A 17,077-nucleotide genomic window follows, 5' to 3' on the forward strand; every position below is an offset into this window, starting at 1 on the left:
GTAGCCAGGCTCATGGCACCATGGCTAGCTCTGCTGCACAGAAGGGCGGGAAAAAGACTGGCAGGGCTATAGTCATTGTAAGAGGAGTAGACAGGCGTTTCTGTGGTCGAAAACGAGACTCCTGAATGGTATGTTGCCTCCCGGGTGCTCGGGTCAGGGATGTCTCCAATCGGCTGCAGGACATACTGAAGGGGGAGGGTGAACAGCCAGGTGTCGTGGTGCATATAGGCACCAACGATATAGGTTAAAAAAGGGATGAGGTCCTACAATCAGAATTTAGGGAGTTAGGAGATAAGTTAAAAAGTAGGACCTCAAAGGTAATCTCAGGATTGCTACCAGTGCCACGGGACAGCCAGAGTAGAAATTCAAGAATAGTCAGAATTAATACGTGGCTTGAGAGATGGTGTAGGAGGGAGGGGGTCAGATTTTTGGGACATTGGAACCGGTTGTGGGGGCAGTGGGATCATTACAAACAGGATGGTCTACACCTGGGCAGGACTGGAACCAATGTCCTAGGGGGTGCTTTTGCTAACGATGTTGGGGAGGTTTTAAACTAATGTGGTAGGGGGATGGGAACCAGATTAGGAAGTTAGAGGTCAGTAAAGAAGCAGCAACTAAAGCCAGTAAGGTACGAGACAATAAACTCAATGTGACTAAGGGGAAGAGTAGACAGGGAAGAGATGATGAACGCAAAGGTGGTCTGAGGTGCATTTGTTTTAATGCGAGAAGTGTAGCAGGTAAGGCAGATGAACTTAGGGCTTGGATCAGTACCTGGGAATATGACGCTATTGGTATTACTGAGACTTGGTTGAGGGAAGGGCAGGACTGGCAACTGAATATCCCAGGGTATAGATGCTTCAGGAGGGATAGAGAGGGAGGTAGAAGGGGTGGAGGAGTTGCATTACTCGCCAGAGATTATATCACAGCTGTGATTAAGGAGGGCATGATGGAGGATTCGAGCACTGAGGCAATATGGGTGGAGCTGAGAAATAGGAAGGGTGCAGTAACATTGTTGGGACTTTACTACAGGCCTCCCAAAAGCGAGCATGAAGTTGAGGTACAAATATGCAGACAGATTATAGAAAAATGTAGGAGCAATAGGGTGGTTGTGATGGGAGATTTTAACTTCCCCAACATTGAATGGGATTCGTGTAGTGTTGGAGGCGTAGATGGAGCAGAGTTTGTAAGGAGCATCCAGGAGAGTATAACAAAATTCGGCAGGAACTAGGGAATGTGGATTGGGAGCAGCTGTTTAAAGGTAAATCCACATTTGAAATGTGGGAGTCTTTTAAGGAAAGGTTGATTAGAGTGCAGGACAGACATGTTCCTGTGAAAATGAAAGATAGAAATGGCAAGATTACGGAACCATGGATGACGGGTGAAATTGTGACACTAGCTAAGATGAAAAAGGAAGCATACATAGGATCGAGGCAACTCAAAACTGATGAAGCTTTGGAGGAATATCGGGAAAGTAGGACGAATCTCAAACGCGCAATAAAGAGGGCTAAAAGGGGTCATGAAATATCTTTGGCTAACAGGGTTAAGGAAAATCCCAAAGCATTTTATTCGTATGTAAGGAGCAAGAGGGTAACTAGAGAAAGGATTGGCCCACTTAAAGAAAAAAGAGGGAATTTATGCATGGACTCAGAGGAAATGGGTGAGATTCTGAATGAGTACTTTGCATCGGTATTCACAAAGGAGAGGGACAAGACGGATGTTGAGGCTTGGGATGGATGTTTAAATACTCTCGGTCAAGTTGTCATACGGAAGGGGGAAGTTTTGGGTATTCTAAAAGACATTAAGGTGGACAAGTCCCCAGGACCGGATGGGATCTATCCCAGGTTACTGAGGGAAGCGAGGGTTGAAATAGCTGGGGCCTTAACAGATATCTTTGCAGCATCCTTGAGCACGGGTGAGGTCCCGGAACTGGAGAATTGCTAATGTTGTCCCTTTGTTTAAGAATGGTAGCAGGGATAGTCCAGGGAATTATAGACCTGTGAGCTTGACGTCAGTGGTAGGCAAACTGTTGGAGAAGATACTGAGGGATAGGATCTATTCACATCTGGAAGAAAATAGACTTATCAGTGATAGGCAGCATGGTTTTGTGCAGGGAAGGTCATGTCTTACAAAACTAATAGAATTCTTTGAGGAAGTGACAAAGTTAATTGATGAGGGAAGGACTGTAGATGTCGTATACATGGACTTTAGTAAGGCGTTTGATAAGGTTTCCCATGGCAGGTTGATGGAAAAAGTGAAGTCGTATGGGGTTCAGGGTGTACTAGCTAGATGGATAAAGAACTGGCTGGGCAACAGGAGACAGAGAGTAGTGGTGGAAGGGAGTGTGTCAAAATGGAGAAGGGTGACTAGTGGTGTTCCACAGGGATCCGTGCTCGGACCACTGTTGTTTGTAATCTACATAAATGACCTGGAGGAAGGTATAGGTGGTCTGATTAGCAAGTTTGCAGATGATAATAAGATTGGTGGAGTTGCAGATAGCGAGGAGGACTGTCAGAGAATACAACAAAATATAGATAGATTGGAGAGTTGGGCAGAGAAATGGCAGATGGAGTTCAATCCAGGCAAATGCGAGGTGATGCATTTTGGAAGATCAAATTCAAGAGCGGACTATATGGTCAATGGAAGGGTCTTGGGGAAAATTGATGTGCAGAGAGATCTGGGAGTTCAGGTCCATTGTACCCTGAAGGTGGCAACGCAGATTGATAGAGTGGTCAAGAAGGCATACAGTATGCTTGCGTTCATCGGACGGGGTATTGAGTACAAGAGTTGGCAGGTCATGTTACAGTTGTATAGGACTTTGGTTCGGCCACATTTGGAATACTGCTTGCAGTTCTGGTCGCCACATTACCAGAAGGATGTGGATGCCTTGGAGAGGGTGCAGAGGAGGTTCACCAGGATGTTGCCTGGTATGAAGGGTGCTAGCTATGAAGAAAGGTTGAGTCGATTAGGATTGTTTTTGTTGGAAAGACGGAGGTTGAGGGGGGACATGATTGAGGTCTACAAAATTATGAGAGGTATGGACGGGGTGGACAGCAACAAGCTTTTCAGAAGAGTGGGGGTGTCAGTTACAAGGGGTCACGATTTCAAGGTGAGAGGGGGAAAGTTTAAGGGAGATGTGCATGGAAAGTTTTTTTACGCAGAGGGTGGTGGGTGCCTGGAACGCTTTACCAGCGGAGGTGGTAAAGGTGGGCACGATAGCATCATTTAAGAAGCATCTAGACAGGTATATGAATAGGCGGGAACAGAGGGAAGTAGGCCTTGGAAAATAGGAGACAGGTTTAGATAAAGGATCTGGATTGGCGCAGGCTGGGAGGGCCGAAGGGCCTGTTCCTGTGCTGTAATGTTCTTTGTTCTTTGACTGTTTTCATTCGAAAGACAGAAGTTGAGGATTGACCTGATTGAGGGCTACAAGTTTATGAGGGGCGTGGATAGAGTGGATGGGAAGGGACTCTTTCCCAGGGTGGAGGGGTCAGTCACCAGGGGACATAGGTTTAAGGTCCATGGGGCAAAGTTTAGAGATGTGTTTTTTTACGTAGAAGCAGATACATTAACGGTGTTCAAAAGGCATCTTGACAAACACATTGATAGGATAGAGGGATACGGCACAAGGAAGTGCTGAGGGTTTTAGCAAAGGTTGGTATCATAATCGGTACAGGCTTGGAGGGCCAAAGGGCCTGTTCCTGTGCTGTCTTGTTCTTTGTTCTTAAATTCTTAGAATAAAGCTTATTTTGATTAAAGTATCTAGGAAGACTGTCGAATCACACCTCAAGTGAAGGCTCTTGTGCTCATCCTAGCAAAATTCAACAAAAAGTTATAGGTGAGGTGAACTCCATAATATACTTTGGAGTTTTTAAATCCTGGCCTATAACACACTTATCTGACAAACATACGTTCCCCAGCTGGACCTTTCAACATGGTTTACGGCAGCCAGTGCCAGAAACTAAAGGCATTGCCTCCTTGTCACAGTGCTCAACTGAAGGCCTCAACAGCATACTGCCATGCATAGTTCCCACCCAGCCTGAGTTGGAAGATCGAGTGAGATAGGATCAAAAAGATTACAAGGTAATAAAGTAGCGACAGAGTGGCAATCCAACTGTGATTGCCATTTCGTGGAGGTTCAGGCACAAATTGTTCTTGTTGTAGGTATTAAGCCTAGTTTTTCACTAAGAGGTTAATAAAGGGGTTGGGAGATATTACCAAACTTAAGAGAAGGAAAATAGTAGCCAAACTTATTATGTACACAGCTTTGGGTCCAGATGGAAATTCCACAAAGAAACAAGGAAGTTGATGGCAGAAACACTGGGCGGGGGCAGCATGGTGGTGCAGTGGATTAACCCTGCAGCCTCATGGCGCTGAGGTCCCAGGTTCGATCCCGGCTCTGGGTCACTGTCCGTGTGGAGTTTGAACATTCTCCCTGTGTTTGCGTGGGTTTCGCCCCCACAACCCAAAGATGTGCAGGCTAGGTGGATTGGCCACACTAAATTGCCCCTTAATTGGAAAAAGTGAATTGGGTACTCTAAATTTATTTTTTTTTTAAAAAGAAACACTGGGCGGGATTCTCCGAGCCGAAATCGCGATCGGCGTGGGGGGCAGAGAATGGGCGTTGACGCCGAAAACCGGCATGACGCCGCTCCCGCAATTCTCTGGTCGCCGGAGAATACCGCGAATCGTGCGCCCACGGTCTACGCAGCGCAGGTAGGGTGCCATTGACAGAGGCCTCCCCTGTGATTCACCAATGAAAACTGGCTGAGTACCCGACGGCATGGTTCTAACCATGTTTTGCCTGTTGGGAACGGCCGCCCTCGTGGGGGTGCGGAGGGGATCCTTCACCAGGTGGGGTCTCAGGAATGGCCAGGCTAGCGATTGGGGACCACCGGTCTGCGGACACGCGCGATCTCGGGGGGGCCTATATGGTCGTGGCTGCTAGTCCGCCATGTAGCACGGGGCAGCATACGCGGACTCCCGACCGGAAGTGTAGAGTCCCGTATCGGCAAGCAGAGCTGCATGGAGTACTCCAGGGCCCTGCTAGCCCCCTAAGGTAGGAGAATCACAATCGCTCTGGACTTTCTTGAAAAAAGTCCAGAGTGAAACGCCTGCGTTTTGACGCTGGAGTGGGGACATAGCCCCATTATTGGAGAATCCCGTCCACTATGTCCATTGATAAAAAAGAATCAATAGAAATAAGGAATACTGCCAGAAAACTGACAGATTTAAAGTTAATTCCAATCTTCATAAGCTATAGTCTACAGTTAACGCCAATGGTAGATCATAGACTTTGCCAAATGTAAAATATCTAGATATAGATTGAAATAGTCATCATATATTTTTAAAAGGTGAAGTTGAAACAACCTTATTAAATTATTTGAATAAATAACAATGAATAGACAAAGGAAATACAGTGGATAAAGGTATACATTGACCTTCAGAAAAGCTGTAACTAGGTGCCACGTAAAAGACATGCAACAAAGGTCAGAATATATGGAGTTGGAGCCAGGTAGCAGAATAGATCGAAAGATGATCCAAAACAAAAAAACCAAAGAGTAGGAGTTAAAGCATGTGTGGTAGTTTTAAAATTAAGTCTGCTTGTCTCAGAGATGCAAAGAAAGAACTTTATTAGAAGATGTTAGCACTACAGGCTGTTATGTTACACTGCCCATTTGCCCGTGCAAATGGCCAATGACATCATGATTGGTCTCTTAAATGCCTCTGTTCCACTGTAAGGCTACTAGTGAGGAAGCATTAAAAATATCATGATAACACATTTTCCTCCCCCTTTAAATCAAAGGTTTCTGACACAATATACTGTATAACACTAGCAATCAATCAACAACAAATCAATACATCAGACGTTTCTGAGGCCGTCATTCTCTGTGTGGTTGTTGGTGAACCTCAGGCCTCTGTTTTTTTGTGTTTGCTGCAACTTTTGGTGTCTTTGGCTTGGTTGGGGCATTGCCCATGGTAATGACTCAACTGGAGTCAACATAGTGTTCTGATGTTGACTCGGTGCCTGGTTCTCAACTGAGGTTCTGATTCCTGCAGATTAATTCCTGTCATCAAAAGCTGATCCGCATGTCGACTTCATATTATGGGCTGGTTTCTCCGCTTCGCGATGCTGGAATCGTGAATTGTGATCCGGTGGGGAATTGGGCATCTACCAAAATTCAAGGTTGGCACCGGTCGCAGAACCGACCGCCATGCTCCGGTGCCCTGCTGGTGGCGTCAATGTGCTCCATGCGCCATACCAGCATGCAAACCCGTATTTTGCATACATTAGGATATCATCAACAGGTGTGGCCCGGTATTCTCCAGGGATCTGCGATGCTCCACCGCCCCCAGGCGAAGGTGATTCCAGCGAGGTTCACTTGTGGTATTTAAAAACGCGGATCGGGTGCTGTGGCTGCTGAGGGAGAGCGAGGACGTAATAAAAGTTTCCAAATTTGCAATAGTGGGCTGACAGTTGTGCCGCTGGCTGGGGGGGCATCTGCCAGGACCGGGTGGAGTAATGGGGACTGATTCTGAGATGGGCCATGGGTCCATCGCTGATGGACGTGGACATCGCCATGTCCATCAGCGATGCACACAGTAGCCACCAGGTTCTGCCGCTCCTCAGTTCACTCATCAGAAGCGTAGCCCCACTGCAGAGGAAGAGCAGAGAGCACCACTGAGCATGCACAGTGGCATTTGGCACTCTCCATGGCACACTGCCCCTCTCAGCAGTGGCCCCATCAGTTGTATGAATGTCCGCTCCACGACCACAAGATCCTGAAAATTCTGCTTTGAAGCAGGGATCTTGCATTGCCAGGACTGGTTGAGTGTATAGTTTCTCAGTAAACTCCCACTGGATTTATATGGTGGAGGTTTGCTGGAATGGTTGTAGAATTTCAGGGTTTAAAGAACTTGCATCTAACTCCCAAGCCATGGCCACAAATGTGGGTACAGAACTTTTCTCATATATGACACTGCATATAATAACCTATCCTCCGTCATGTCATCGCAATGATTTCCAAATCGGCTGTTATTTGATAAATACTTGAGTGCAATATTTCTTTTAAATAATTCATAATCGCCCAAATACCTGTACTTGTATTCCCATCCATTCAAAAGCAGTGAATCCTGCCTTTGTTCTCAAAATGAGGAGTCCAAAAATGAACTGCAAGCCTATGCCCCAGAAAACAGTTCTCCATTTTACCTAAGATAAATGCAATAAGAATTATTTTAGAAGATGAACTTAATTACAGAATCATCATTTTAGCATTTCTCTCATTATTTACTAAAAATCCTGCTTGGAGCAAGAGCCAAACTGAATGGAAGATCCAAATCAATCCAAAATCAAGCTCCTTCAGATGCAGAAACCAAAATCACTATATTCAGGTTCAAAGATATATTTCTGACAAAGTTAGTTACGTAATCAACATATAGATAACCCTGTTTTCTTCAAACATGCTCAGTTACTTTGTTGAGTTCATCATGCTGGTGGCAACCTTTAAGCTTTAAACAATGATTCTCAGTACAATTTTATTACACTTCTTGGGAGTTGGGTTTGAATTTAGATGGTCTGGGTACTTGCATGTATTTGAACAGAAATACCATTGGTTCCCAATTTTTTTCTTTTTAATAAAGTGTTTTTGATTTCAGTATGAACACAATAATTACAACTCGAGTGTTTCATTCTTTCAAAGTAGAGATGCGTTTTCTAACAATTTTCGTGTAATTTCCCCTCCCTGAGCTCTAAAAAAACAAGTTTTCTGATTTTTATGCTGTATGATCATGATTCCTTCCCTGGTTGGTGGCTGAAATAATCAGCATTGTGTTCTGGGCAAGGTAGCATTGTGGTTGTGTTACTAGATCTGTAGCCCAGAGGCCTAGGTGAATAATCCAGCAGAATGTGAGTTCAAATCCCACTTTAGGAATCTGAATTAAATTTTTTTCAAAAGTGATCAGACTCCTCCATCGCCATCTTTGCTTCTGTCCTGTCTCACTCAAGGTGAATGATAACAGAACCCTATTTTAACTGTGTAAGGGATTGGGCTTTGGGAGAGTACAAATCTCACCGATAGAGGCTGAGGAAGTTCTCAAAATTAATGCTGAATTCCATGACCTCGGGTTTCAGGCCAAACATGACCAAGGAAACCTGTCAGCAATTATCAAATGCCATCCTCCCAACATGAATGTTCATCATTCCCCCATGTCTAAACATCACGTGTAGGAAAAACTGAAAGAAGCACAGGCATCTTTCACCACGAGTGGCTCGGCAGTACAAATACTAATCGAGCAGGTATAACCCTGACAGATGTACAAAGAACAAAGAATATAACACAGGAACAGACCTTTAGGCCCTCCAGACCTGTACCGGTCATGCCAAAACCCTCAGAACTTCCTAGTGCCGTATCCCTCTATATTCATCCTATCCATGTATTTGTTGAGATGCATTTTGAGCACCGTTAATGTATCTGCTTCCACAATATCCCCTGGCAGCGCGTTTCAGGTACTCACTACCCTCTGTGTAAAAATACCAGCTCGCACATCTCCTCATGGACCTGTATGCCCAGATCTCTTTGGCTTTCTATGTTCCAAAGACTTTTGCCATTTACTGTATACATCCCCTCTATGTTGGACCAGAGATTTTCAAACGTTTTTGCCCTTTTTACCAACAGCTATGCACGGGACCCACACCGGCTGACCTTCGGGATCCATGCCAGCAAACATTTGTGACCCATGCCGGTCGACCTTCGCGATCCATGCGACCCAAACTTTGCAACCCACCATTGTCACTGACCTTTAATGTAACAGGTGAGCCTGCTCAGTCCTCACAACCTCACGTGCTCTGTTATTCAATGTTACATTTCTGATAATGACTTCAGCTGATCAGTTAAGATCTCACTGCATCCATTGAAAAAATTAAAGAGGTTTGACCTTGAACTTGCATTGCTTAGTTTTCAAATGTCTTTGAAGCTTTGAGGGTTTCAAACTTTCATTTGCCAGTGCTTCCCTGTATCAGAACTTTGAATCCTGATTTGCAGTGGCACAATTAATAAATCCATACCTCAAATAATCTTTATGCTGCTCAGTTCCTGGTTTCAGCCACTTCTTCATGGGCTGTTCACCAGAGGTCCTGGAGTTCACACCAGCACTGCTGGCAGCTGTAAAATGGAGGAATCTCTCTCGCGCCCAGAACATGTGAAGGGGCGCTTGACCTGCTCTCTGCCGTCGCTCCAGGCAGGAAGACTACAACAATTCAAAATAAAATCTGCCCTGGGTCAGCACACTGATATCAGGAGGAGTCTTTCCGTCCCACTGGGCTTAGAGCCTGCGCTCTGCTGAGGGGGCACGCACGCGTGGACCGCCAGTATACTGAAAGCCAGTCGCAGCCAGCATTTTTAAAAGCTGGTCGTGCCGTTGGGCACTATTTTCTGCAATTTTGGAATGCTGCGGCGCATGGCCCTGTGATCGAAAACAGTGCAACACATGGCCCTGCAACCCTCCCGACACACACCCACCCCCCCCCCCCCCCCCCCCCCCCCCCACGACCCATCCGCGGGTCACGACCCTGGGTTTGAAAATCACTGTGTTAGAACTACCAAAATGCATTACTTCACATTTGTCCAGATTAAACACCATTTCCCATTTCTCGGCCTATGTCTCCAACATATCTATGTCCTGCTATATCCTCTGACAATCCTCAACACTATCTGCCACTCCACCAAACGTGGCGTCATTCGCAAATTTACTAATCTGACCAACTACATTTTCATCTAAATCGTTTATGTAGTTTATAAACAGAGACCCCAGCACCAATCCCTGTGGAACACCACTAGTCACAACCTTCTATTCAGAAAAACACCCTTCTACTGCTGTCCTCAGCCTTCTGTGACCGAACCAGTTCTGTATCCATCTTGCCACCTCACCTCTGATCCCATGTGACTTCACCTTTTGTACCAGTTTGCCATAAGGCAATTTGTCAAAGGCTTTTCTGAAGTCCATGCAAACAACAACCATCGGCCTCCCCTAATGAATCATCTTTGTTATCTCCTTAAAAAACTCGATCAAGTTAGTGAGGTACGGGCAGCACGGTGGCCTAGTGGTTAGCACAACCGCCTCACGGCGCTGAGGTCCCAGGTTCGATCCCGGCTCTGGGTCACTGTCCGTGTGGAGTTTGCACATTCTCCCCGTGTCTGCGTGGGTTTCGCCCCCACAACCCAAAAATGTGCAGAGTAGGTGGATTGGCCACACTAAATTGCCCCTTAATTGGAAAAAATAATTGGCTAATCTAAATTTTAAAAAAAAAAGTTAGTGAGGTACGACCTCCCCTTCACAAAACCATGCTGTCTATCGCTAATGAGTCTATTTGTTTCCAAATGGGTAAAAATTCTGACCGTGAGAATTCTCTCCAATAATTTACCTACTACCGACGTGTGGCTCACTGCCCTATAGTTTCCTGGATTATCCCTGCTACCTTTCTTAAACAGCGGTACCACATTAGCTATTCTCCAGTCCTCTGGGATCTCACTTGTAGCCAATGAGGATACAAAGATATCAATCAAGGCCCCAGCAATTTCCTCCCTTGCTTCCCTCAGTATTCTGGGGTAAATCCATCTGGCCCACGAGACATATCAACCTAATGTCTTTTAAAACACCTAATACCTCCTCCTTTTTGATGTCAACATGGCCCAGACTATCCACACACTCTACCCAAGAATCATCTTCCACAATGTCCTTTTCCTTGGTGAACACTGATGCAAAGCACTCATTTAGTACCTTTCCCATTTCCTCTGGCTTCCCCTCCTTTCCCTGGCCACCCTCTTGCTTTTTATATATGAATAAAAAGCTTTGATTCACCTTAATCCTACTTGCCAAGGACTTTTCATGATCCCTCCAAGCCCTCCTAATTTCCTGCTTAAGTACCTTCCTACTTTATACTCCCCAAGGGCTTTGATTGTCCCCACTCTTTTAGGCCTTACAAAAGCCTCCTTTTTCTTTTCAACGAGTTACACAATGCCCTTTGTTATCCAAGGCTCCCTAAACTTCCCATATGTATCCTTCATTCTCTCAGGAACCTGACTTTCCTGAATCCTAATCAACTGTCATTTGAAAGACTCCCATATGTCCGATGTTGATTTACCCTCCAACAGTCGTGCCCAATCCAAATTCTTCAGTTCCTATCTAATGTTAGCATAATTTGCCTTTCCCCAGTTTAGCACCTTACCCTCATCCCTATCCAAAAGTATGCTAAAACATCTGGAATTGTGATCACTACTCCCAAAATGTTCCCCTACTGAAACCTTAACCACCTGTCCAGTCTCATTCCCCAGTACCAGGTCCAGTGCTGCCCCTTCCCTAGTGGACTATCTACATATTGCATCAAGAAGCCTTCCTGGATACACATTACAAATTCTGCCCCATCCAAGCCCCTAGCACTACGTGAGTCCCAGTCAATATAGGGAAAATTAAAATCCTCTACCACAACAACTCTTAATTTTGCACCTATCCAAAATCTCGCTACCTATCTGCTCCTCTATCTCTCTCTGGCAGTTGGGGGGCCTGCAATAAACTCCTAACATTGTGATTGCCCCTTTCATGTTCCTGAGCTCTACCTAGATTGCCTCATTGTATGTGCCCTCTGAGGTGCCCTGCAGTATGGCTATAATATTTTCCTTAACCAGTAATGCTACTCCCCCACCCCTTTTACATCCCCCTCTATCTCTCCTGGAGCATCTATATCCTCCAACGTTCAGCTACCAATCCTGACCTTCCTTTAACATGTTTCTGTATAGCCACAACATCTTAGTTTCAAGTACTAATCAGTGCTCTAAGTTCATTTGTCTTATCTACTATACTTCTGGTGTTGAAACACTTCAGACCACTGTGTTTGAACGGACACGGTGTTATTATTGTTCTTTTGCTTTTGTTCTTTATTTCCCCTTCAGATATTACACCTTCTAAGCTAACGTTCTGGTTCCCACCCCCTGCCATACTAGTTTAAATCCTCCGGAGTGACACTAGCAAACCTCCCAGCCAGGATATTGCTGCCTCTCCAGTTTAGATGCAACCCGTCCTTCTTGTAGCTGTCAGACAAGACTTTCAGCAGGGAGTGAGACAACTATCTTGAGGGAATTAATTTCAGACTCACCAATCTACCTGTCACAGTTGAATTTCCCCATGATAGCATTAGTAGAAAAGACCACCATACTTCCATCTTCATGGAAATCAAGTTCCATATTTACACTGCTCTATTGTGCACTATCATTCTGCTGAATAGATGGATTAAGTAAAAAATCTAGGGTTTAAAATGGGCAAATTCCTGTGGTGTTGTGGGCTACTTGCAAACAGCAGAACTGTATATCACCTCAATATATAAGTACATGGACCAGCATCCCCTCATTCTTCCACCATCATGAAGCCAGATGGCTTACGATATCACAATTAAGAATGTAGGTCAGCATACCAGGAACAGCATTAGACATACTGGAAATCCCAAGAAGTGTCAACCCCAACGCGACAACAACATGCTGTTGAGCAGCAAAAGCAACATGATACAAACAGAACTAAATAATTCCACAACCAATGGATCATGCAACCCTGTACATGCAGCAATGAATGTTGGTTGACAGTTAAGGACTTGTCAGAAAGAGGAAGCCCATGAGCATCCTCATGCTTAATAATGGTGAGGGTGGCATGGGAGCACAAAAAACAAAGCTGAAGGGGTTGTTATCATTAAGATTTTGACAGATACAATTTGCGTGCTCCCTTGCTGCCCATAATCTGTACAGATTATAATGACAAATGTGTGTTTTCTTATCCTCAGAGTGTGAGACCTGGTTAATTATTTACAGCAGCAAGCTTTTTGTGAGTTGAGAAATAAATAAGGTTAATTATTCTCACTCATGTACCCTAAAAATAACACATTTTGCCCACTCGTCTCAAACACACGTTACCTCACACAAAGATTAGGTATAGATGAATATATTTTAACAAATTGTAATTATCTCAATCTCTTTCACGCGAGCACAGTAACAAGTCTTACAACACCAGGTTAAAGTCCAACAGGTTTGTTTTGAATCATTAGCTTTTGGAGCCCAGCTCCTTCCTCAGGTGATTCACCCGAGGAAGGAACGGCGCTCTGAAAGCTAGTGATTCAAAACAAACCTGTTGGACTTTAACCTGGTGTTGTAAGACTTCTTTCTGTGCCCATCCCAGTCCAACTCCAGCAACTCCACATCATGTCTTTCATGTGAGGCCAGTAGTTTCTGAGATTGTTATGATGCTTTATGGCTAAAGTGAGGGATTAGTAAAGTGACAAATTAGAACATAGAACATAGAACTACACAGCACAGTACAGGCCCTTCGGCCCACTATGTTGTGCCGACCATTTATCCTAATCTAAGATCAACCTAATCTACAACCCTTCAATTTACTGCTGCCCATGTGTCTGTCCAAGAGTCGCTTTTCTGCTGACAGTGCATTCCATGCACCCACCACTCTCTATGGAATGAACCGACCTCTGATATCTCCCCTGTACCTTCTTACAAACACCTTAAAATTATTTCCCTTCATGACAACCATTTCCGCCTTGGGGAAGAGTCTCTGGCTATCCACTCCGTCCATGCTCTCATTACCTTGGGCACTTCTATCAAGTCACCTCTCTTCCTTCTTCTCTCCAGTGAGAAAAGCCCTAGCTCCCTTAACCTTTCTTCATAAGAAATGCCCTCCAGTCCAGGCAGCATCCTGGTTAATATCCTCTGCACCCTCTCCAAAGCATCCACATCATTCCTATAATGAGGCGACCAGAACTAGACACATATTCCAAGTGTGGTCTAACCAGGGTTTTATAAAGCTACAGCAAAACCTCGTGGCTCTTAAACTCAATGCCCCTATTAATGAAAACCAACACACCATACGCCTTCTTAACAACCCTATCAACCTGGGTGGCAACTTTGAGGGATCAATGTACGTGGACCCCAAGATTCCTCTGTTCCCCCACACTTCCAAGAATCCTACCTTTAACCCTACATTTAGTATTCAAATTCGACCTTCCAAAATTAATCACTTCAAATTTATCTTGGTTGAACTCCATCTGCCACTTCTCAGCTCTGCGTCCTGTCAATGTCCTTTTGTAACCTGCCACAGTCCTCGACACTATCTACAACTCCACCAACCTTCGTGTCATCGGCAAACTTACTAACCCACCCTTCCATTTCCTCATCCAAGTCATTTATAAAAACCACAATGAGCAGAGGGCCCAGAACAGGTATGTGCGGGACACCATTGGTCACTGACCTCCAGGCGGAATACTTTCCATCCACTACCACTCGCCGTCTTCTTTCAGCCAGCCAATTCTGTATCCAGATGCCAAATTTCCCTGTATCCCAAGACCCCTGACTTTCTGAATGAGCCTACCATGGGGAACCTTATCAAATGCCTTACTGAAAACCATATACACCACATCCAATGCCCAACCTTCATCAATATGTCATGACCTGCCCCTAACAAAGCAATGCTGACTATTTTTAATTAAACTATGTTTCTCTAAATAATCATAAATCCTGTCTCTCAGAATCCTTTCCAGTATTTTTCTCACCACAGACATAAGACTGACTGGTCTGTAATTCCATGGGGTTTCCCTATTCCCTTTCTTGAATATGGGACCACCGTTCACCTCCCTCCAAACATCCAGTACGACTCCAGTGGAGAGCGAGGACGCAAAGATCATCGCCAACGACGCAGCAATCTCCTCCCTTGCTTTCCGTAGTAACCTTGGGTAAATCCCGTCTGGCACAGGGGCTTATCTATTCTGATGCTTTTCAAAATTTCCAGCACATCCTTCTTCTTAATATCAACCTGTTTGAGCCTATTAACCTGGTTCACGTTGTTCTCATCAGCAACAAGATCCCTCCCTCTCGTGAATACTGAAGCAAAATATTCATTTAGGGCCTCCCCTACATCCTCAGATTCTAGGAACAAGTTCCCTCCACTACCCCTGATTGGCCCTACTCTTACTCTGATCATCCTCTTATTTCTCACATAAGTGTAGAAAGCCTTGGGGTTTTCCCCAATCCTTCCCGCCTGGGCTTTTTTCATGCTCCCTTCTAGCTCTCTTAAGTCCATTTTTGAGTTCCTTCCTAGGTACCTTGTAACCCTATAGAGCCGGTCCAGATCTTTGCTTCCACAACCTTGCGTAAGCTTCCTTCATCCTCTTGACTAGCTTCACTTCTCTTATTGCAGTGATGTCAGAGAGTGGATGGAGCTGGGCTGTCTCTGCTTTACGTTTGTTTTTGAGCAGGCTGCTATAGAGTGAGGTTTTAGTTTTGTTTTCAGAGAGAAGAGCTGCAGTGAAAGCCAGAAGATGTAGGGCAGCACGGTAGCATGGTGGTTAGCATAAATGCTTCACAGCTCCAGGGTCCCAGGTTCGATTCCCGGCTTGGGTCACTGTCTGTGCGGAGTCTGCACGTCCTCCCCGTGTGTGCGTGGGTTTCCTCCGGGTGCTCCGGTTTCCTCCCACAGTCCAAAGATGTGCGGGGTAGGTGGATTGGCCATGCTAAATTGCCCGTAGTGTCCTAAAATGTAAGGTTAAGGGGGGGGCTGTTGGGTTACGGGTATAGGGTGGATACGTGGGTTTGAATAGGGTGATCATTGCTCGGCACAACATCGAGGGCCGAAGGGCCTGTTCTGTGCTGTTCTGTGTTGTATGAGCATGGATCTCTCTGCAAGCTAAAGAGTGTGATTTCAAAGGGATAACTGCTCTCATTAGGGAATTTAAACCTAATTTCTGTGCTAAAAGGGTCTTTTGTCTTCTGGATGTTGTTTGGGAATTTATTAAGGATTACTTAGTGTTGTACTCTTTGAGCGTTGTATTTGAATTGATGGTTGCTAAGATGTTCACTGTATGTTTTAAAAAGATTAACTTAAGTTCATAGAATAAATATTGTTTTGCTTCAAAAAAGATACTTTTCGATTTCTGCTGCACCACACCTGGAGAGTGGGCCGTGTGCTCCCTGTACCACAATCTATGAAAAGCTGTGGGTCAGGTGAACATGATACATTTTGGAGTTCTCTAAACCCAGGCCCATAACAAATTGGGGGCTCGAGGGGGATAAAAGTCTATCTATTCGATTGGCTTAGTGAACTTAAAGACAGTGACAGGTGAGCATATTGTGGTTGTTTTTAAGGTGTGGTGTTCCAGTTTAAGTGGGGAGTGTGTTGTGGACAATGGCTCTTTCAGAGGCTGAGGTTTTTGGGGGTGGAGACATAAGTTCCTTACGGACAGAGACTAAAGCACACTGTTAAATTTGGCAAAAACATTGCAGTTAACATTACCTAACAAAAAGCGAAAAGATGAGGTAATTATGGCGGTGGCTAAGCATTTAAAGTTGCCTGAGATAGAGTTTGACTCATTGGAAATGGCAAAAATTCAGTTTCAAATTAAACAAATGGAACATGAGAAAGAATTAAAGCAGCTTGAATACGAGAGAGAGAGGGAAAAAAGAAAGAGAGAGGGGGGGGGGAAAGAAAGAGAGTTAGAGAGGACAAAGAAAAGGAGAGAGAAGAAAGGAGAAAAGAACAGCCCTAGCAGAACAAAAATAAAGAGAAAGGGAGATATAGATCAGGGAAAAAGATGAGAGTTTGAACTTCAGAAAGTGGCCATGAAACATGACAGTCAGTTAAGATTGGCAGACGTAAAGGGAAACGTACAGTTGGATGATAGTGATGAGGATAGTGAGAAAGAGCATCATAGTCAAAGGCTTGTTGGTGATCTATTTAAATATGTCCAAGCATTGCCAAGGTTTCATGAGAAGGAGGTTGAAGCCTTTTTCATTTCATTTGAGAAGGTAGCTAAACAAATGAAATGGCCACAGGACATGTGGGTATTACTGATTCAAACAAAGCTGGTAGGTAGGGCTAGTGAAGTGTTTGCATCACTACCGGAGGAGGTATCTGGGACGTATGAGGAAGTGAAAAAATCCATTTTAGGTGCATATGAACTAGTGCCTGAAGCTTACAAAGGTTAGAAATTTAAGGAAAGAATTTGGTCAAACATACATGGAGTTTGAAAGGATCAAACAAA

General features: G+C 44.7%; 1 protein-coding gene across 6 annotated transcripts in view; it reads right to left on the reverse strand.

Annotated features, from left to right (window-relative positions):
• Positions 1-17,077, reverse strand: part of LOC119970362 (solute carrier family 28 member 3-like) — a 422,249-nt gene that overhangs the window by 273,204 nt on the left and 131,968 nt on the right. For all 6 annotated transcript variants that reach the window (XR_005461594.1, XM_038804850.1, XM_038804849.1 and 3 more), the window contains exon 7: positions 7,094-7,207. Coding sequence is in view for 5 of the 6 variants with exons in the window: in XM_038804850.1 (XP_038660778.1) it covers positions 7,094-7,207 (114 nt within the window). In the remaining variant the exon portion in view is untranslated. The remainder of the gene's footprint in view (positions 1-7,093; positions 7,208-17,077) is intronic.

Source organism: Scyliorhinus canicula, chromosome 8 (genome assembly GCF_902713615.1).
Source record: "Scyliorhinus canicula chromosome 8, sScyCan1.1, whole genome shotgun sequence".
Lineage (NCBI taxonomy): Eukaryota > Metazoa > Chordata > Chondrichthyes > Carcharhiniformes > Scyliorhinidae > Scyliorhinus > Scyliorhinus canicula.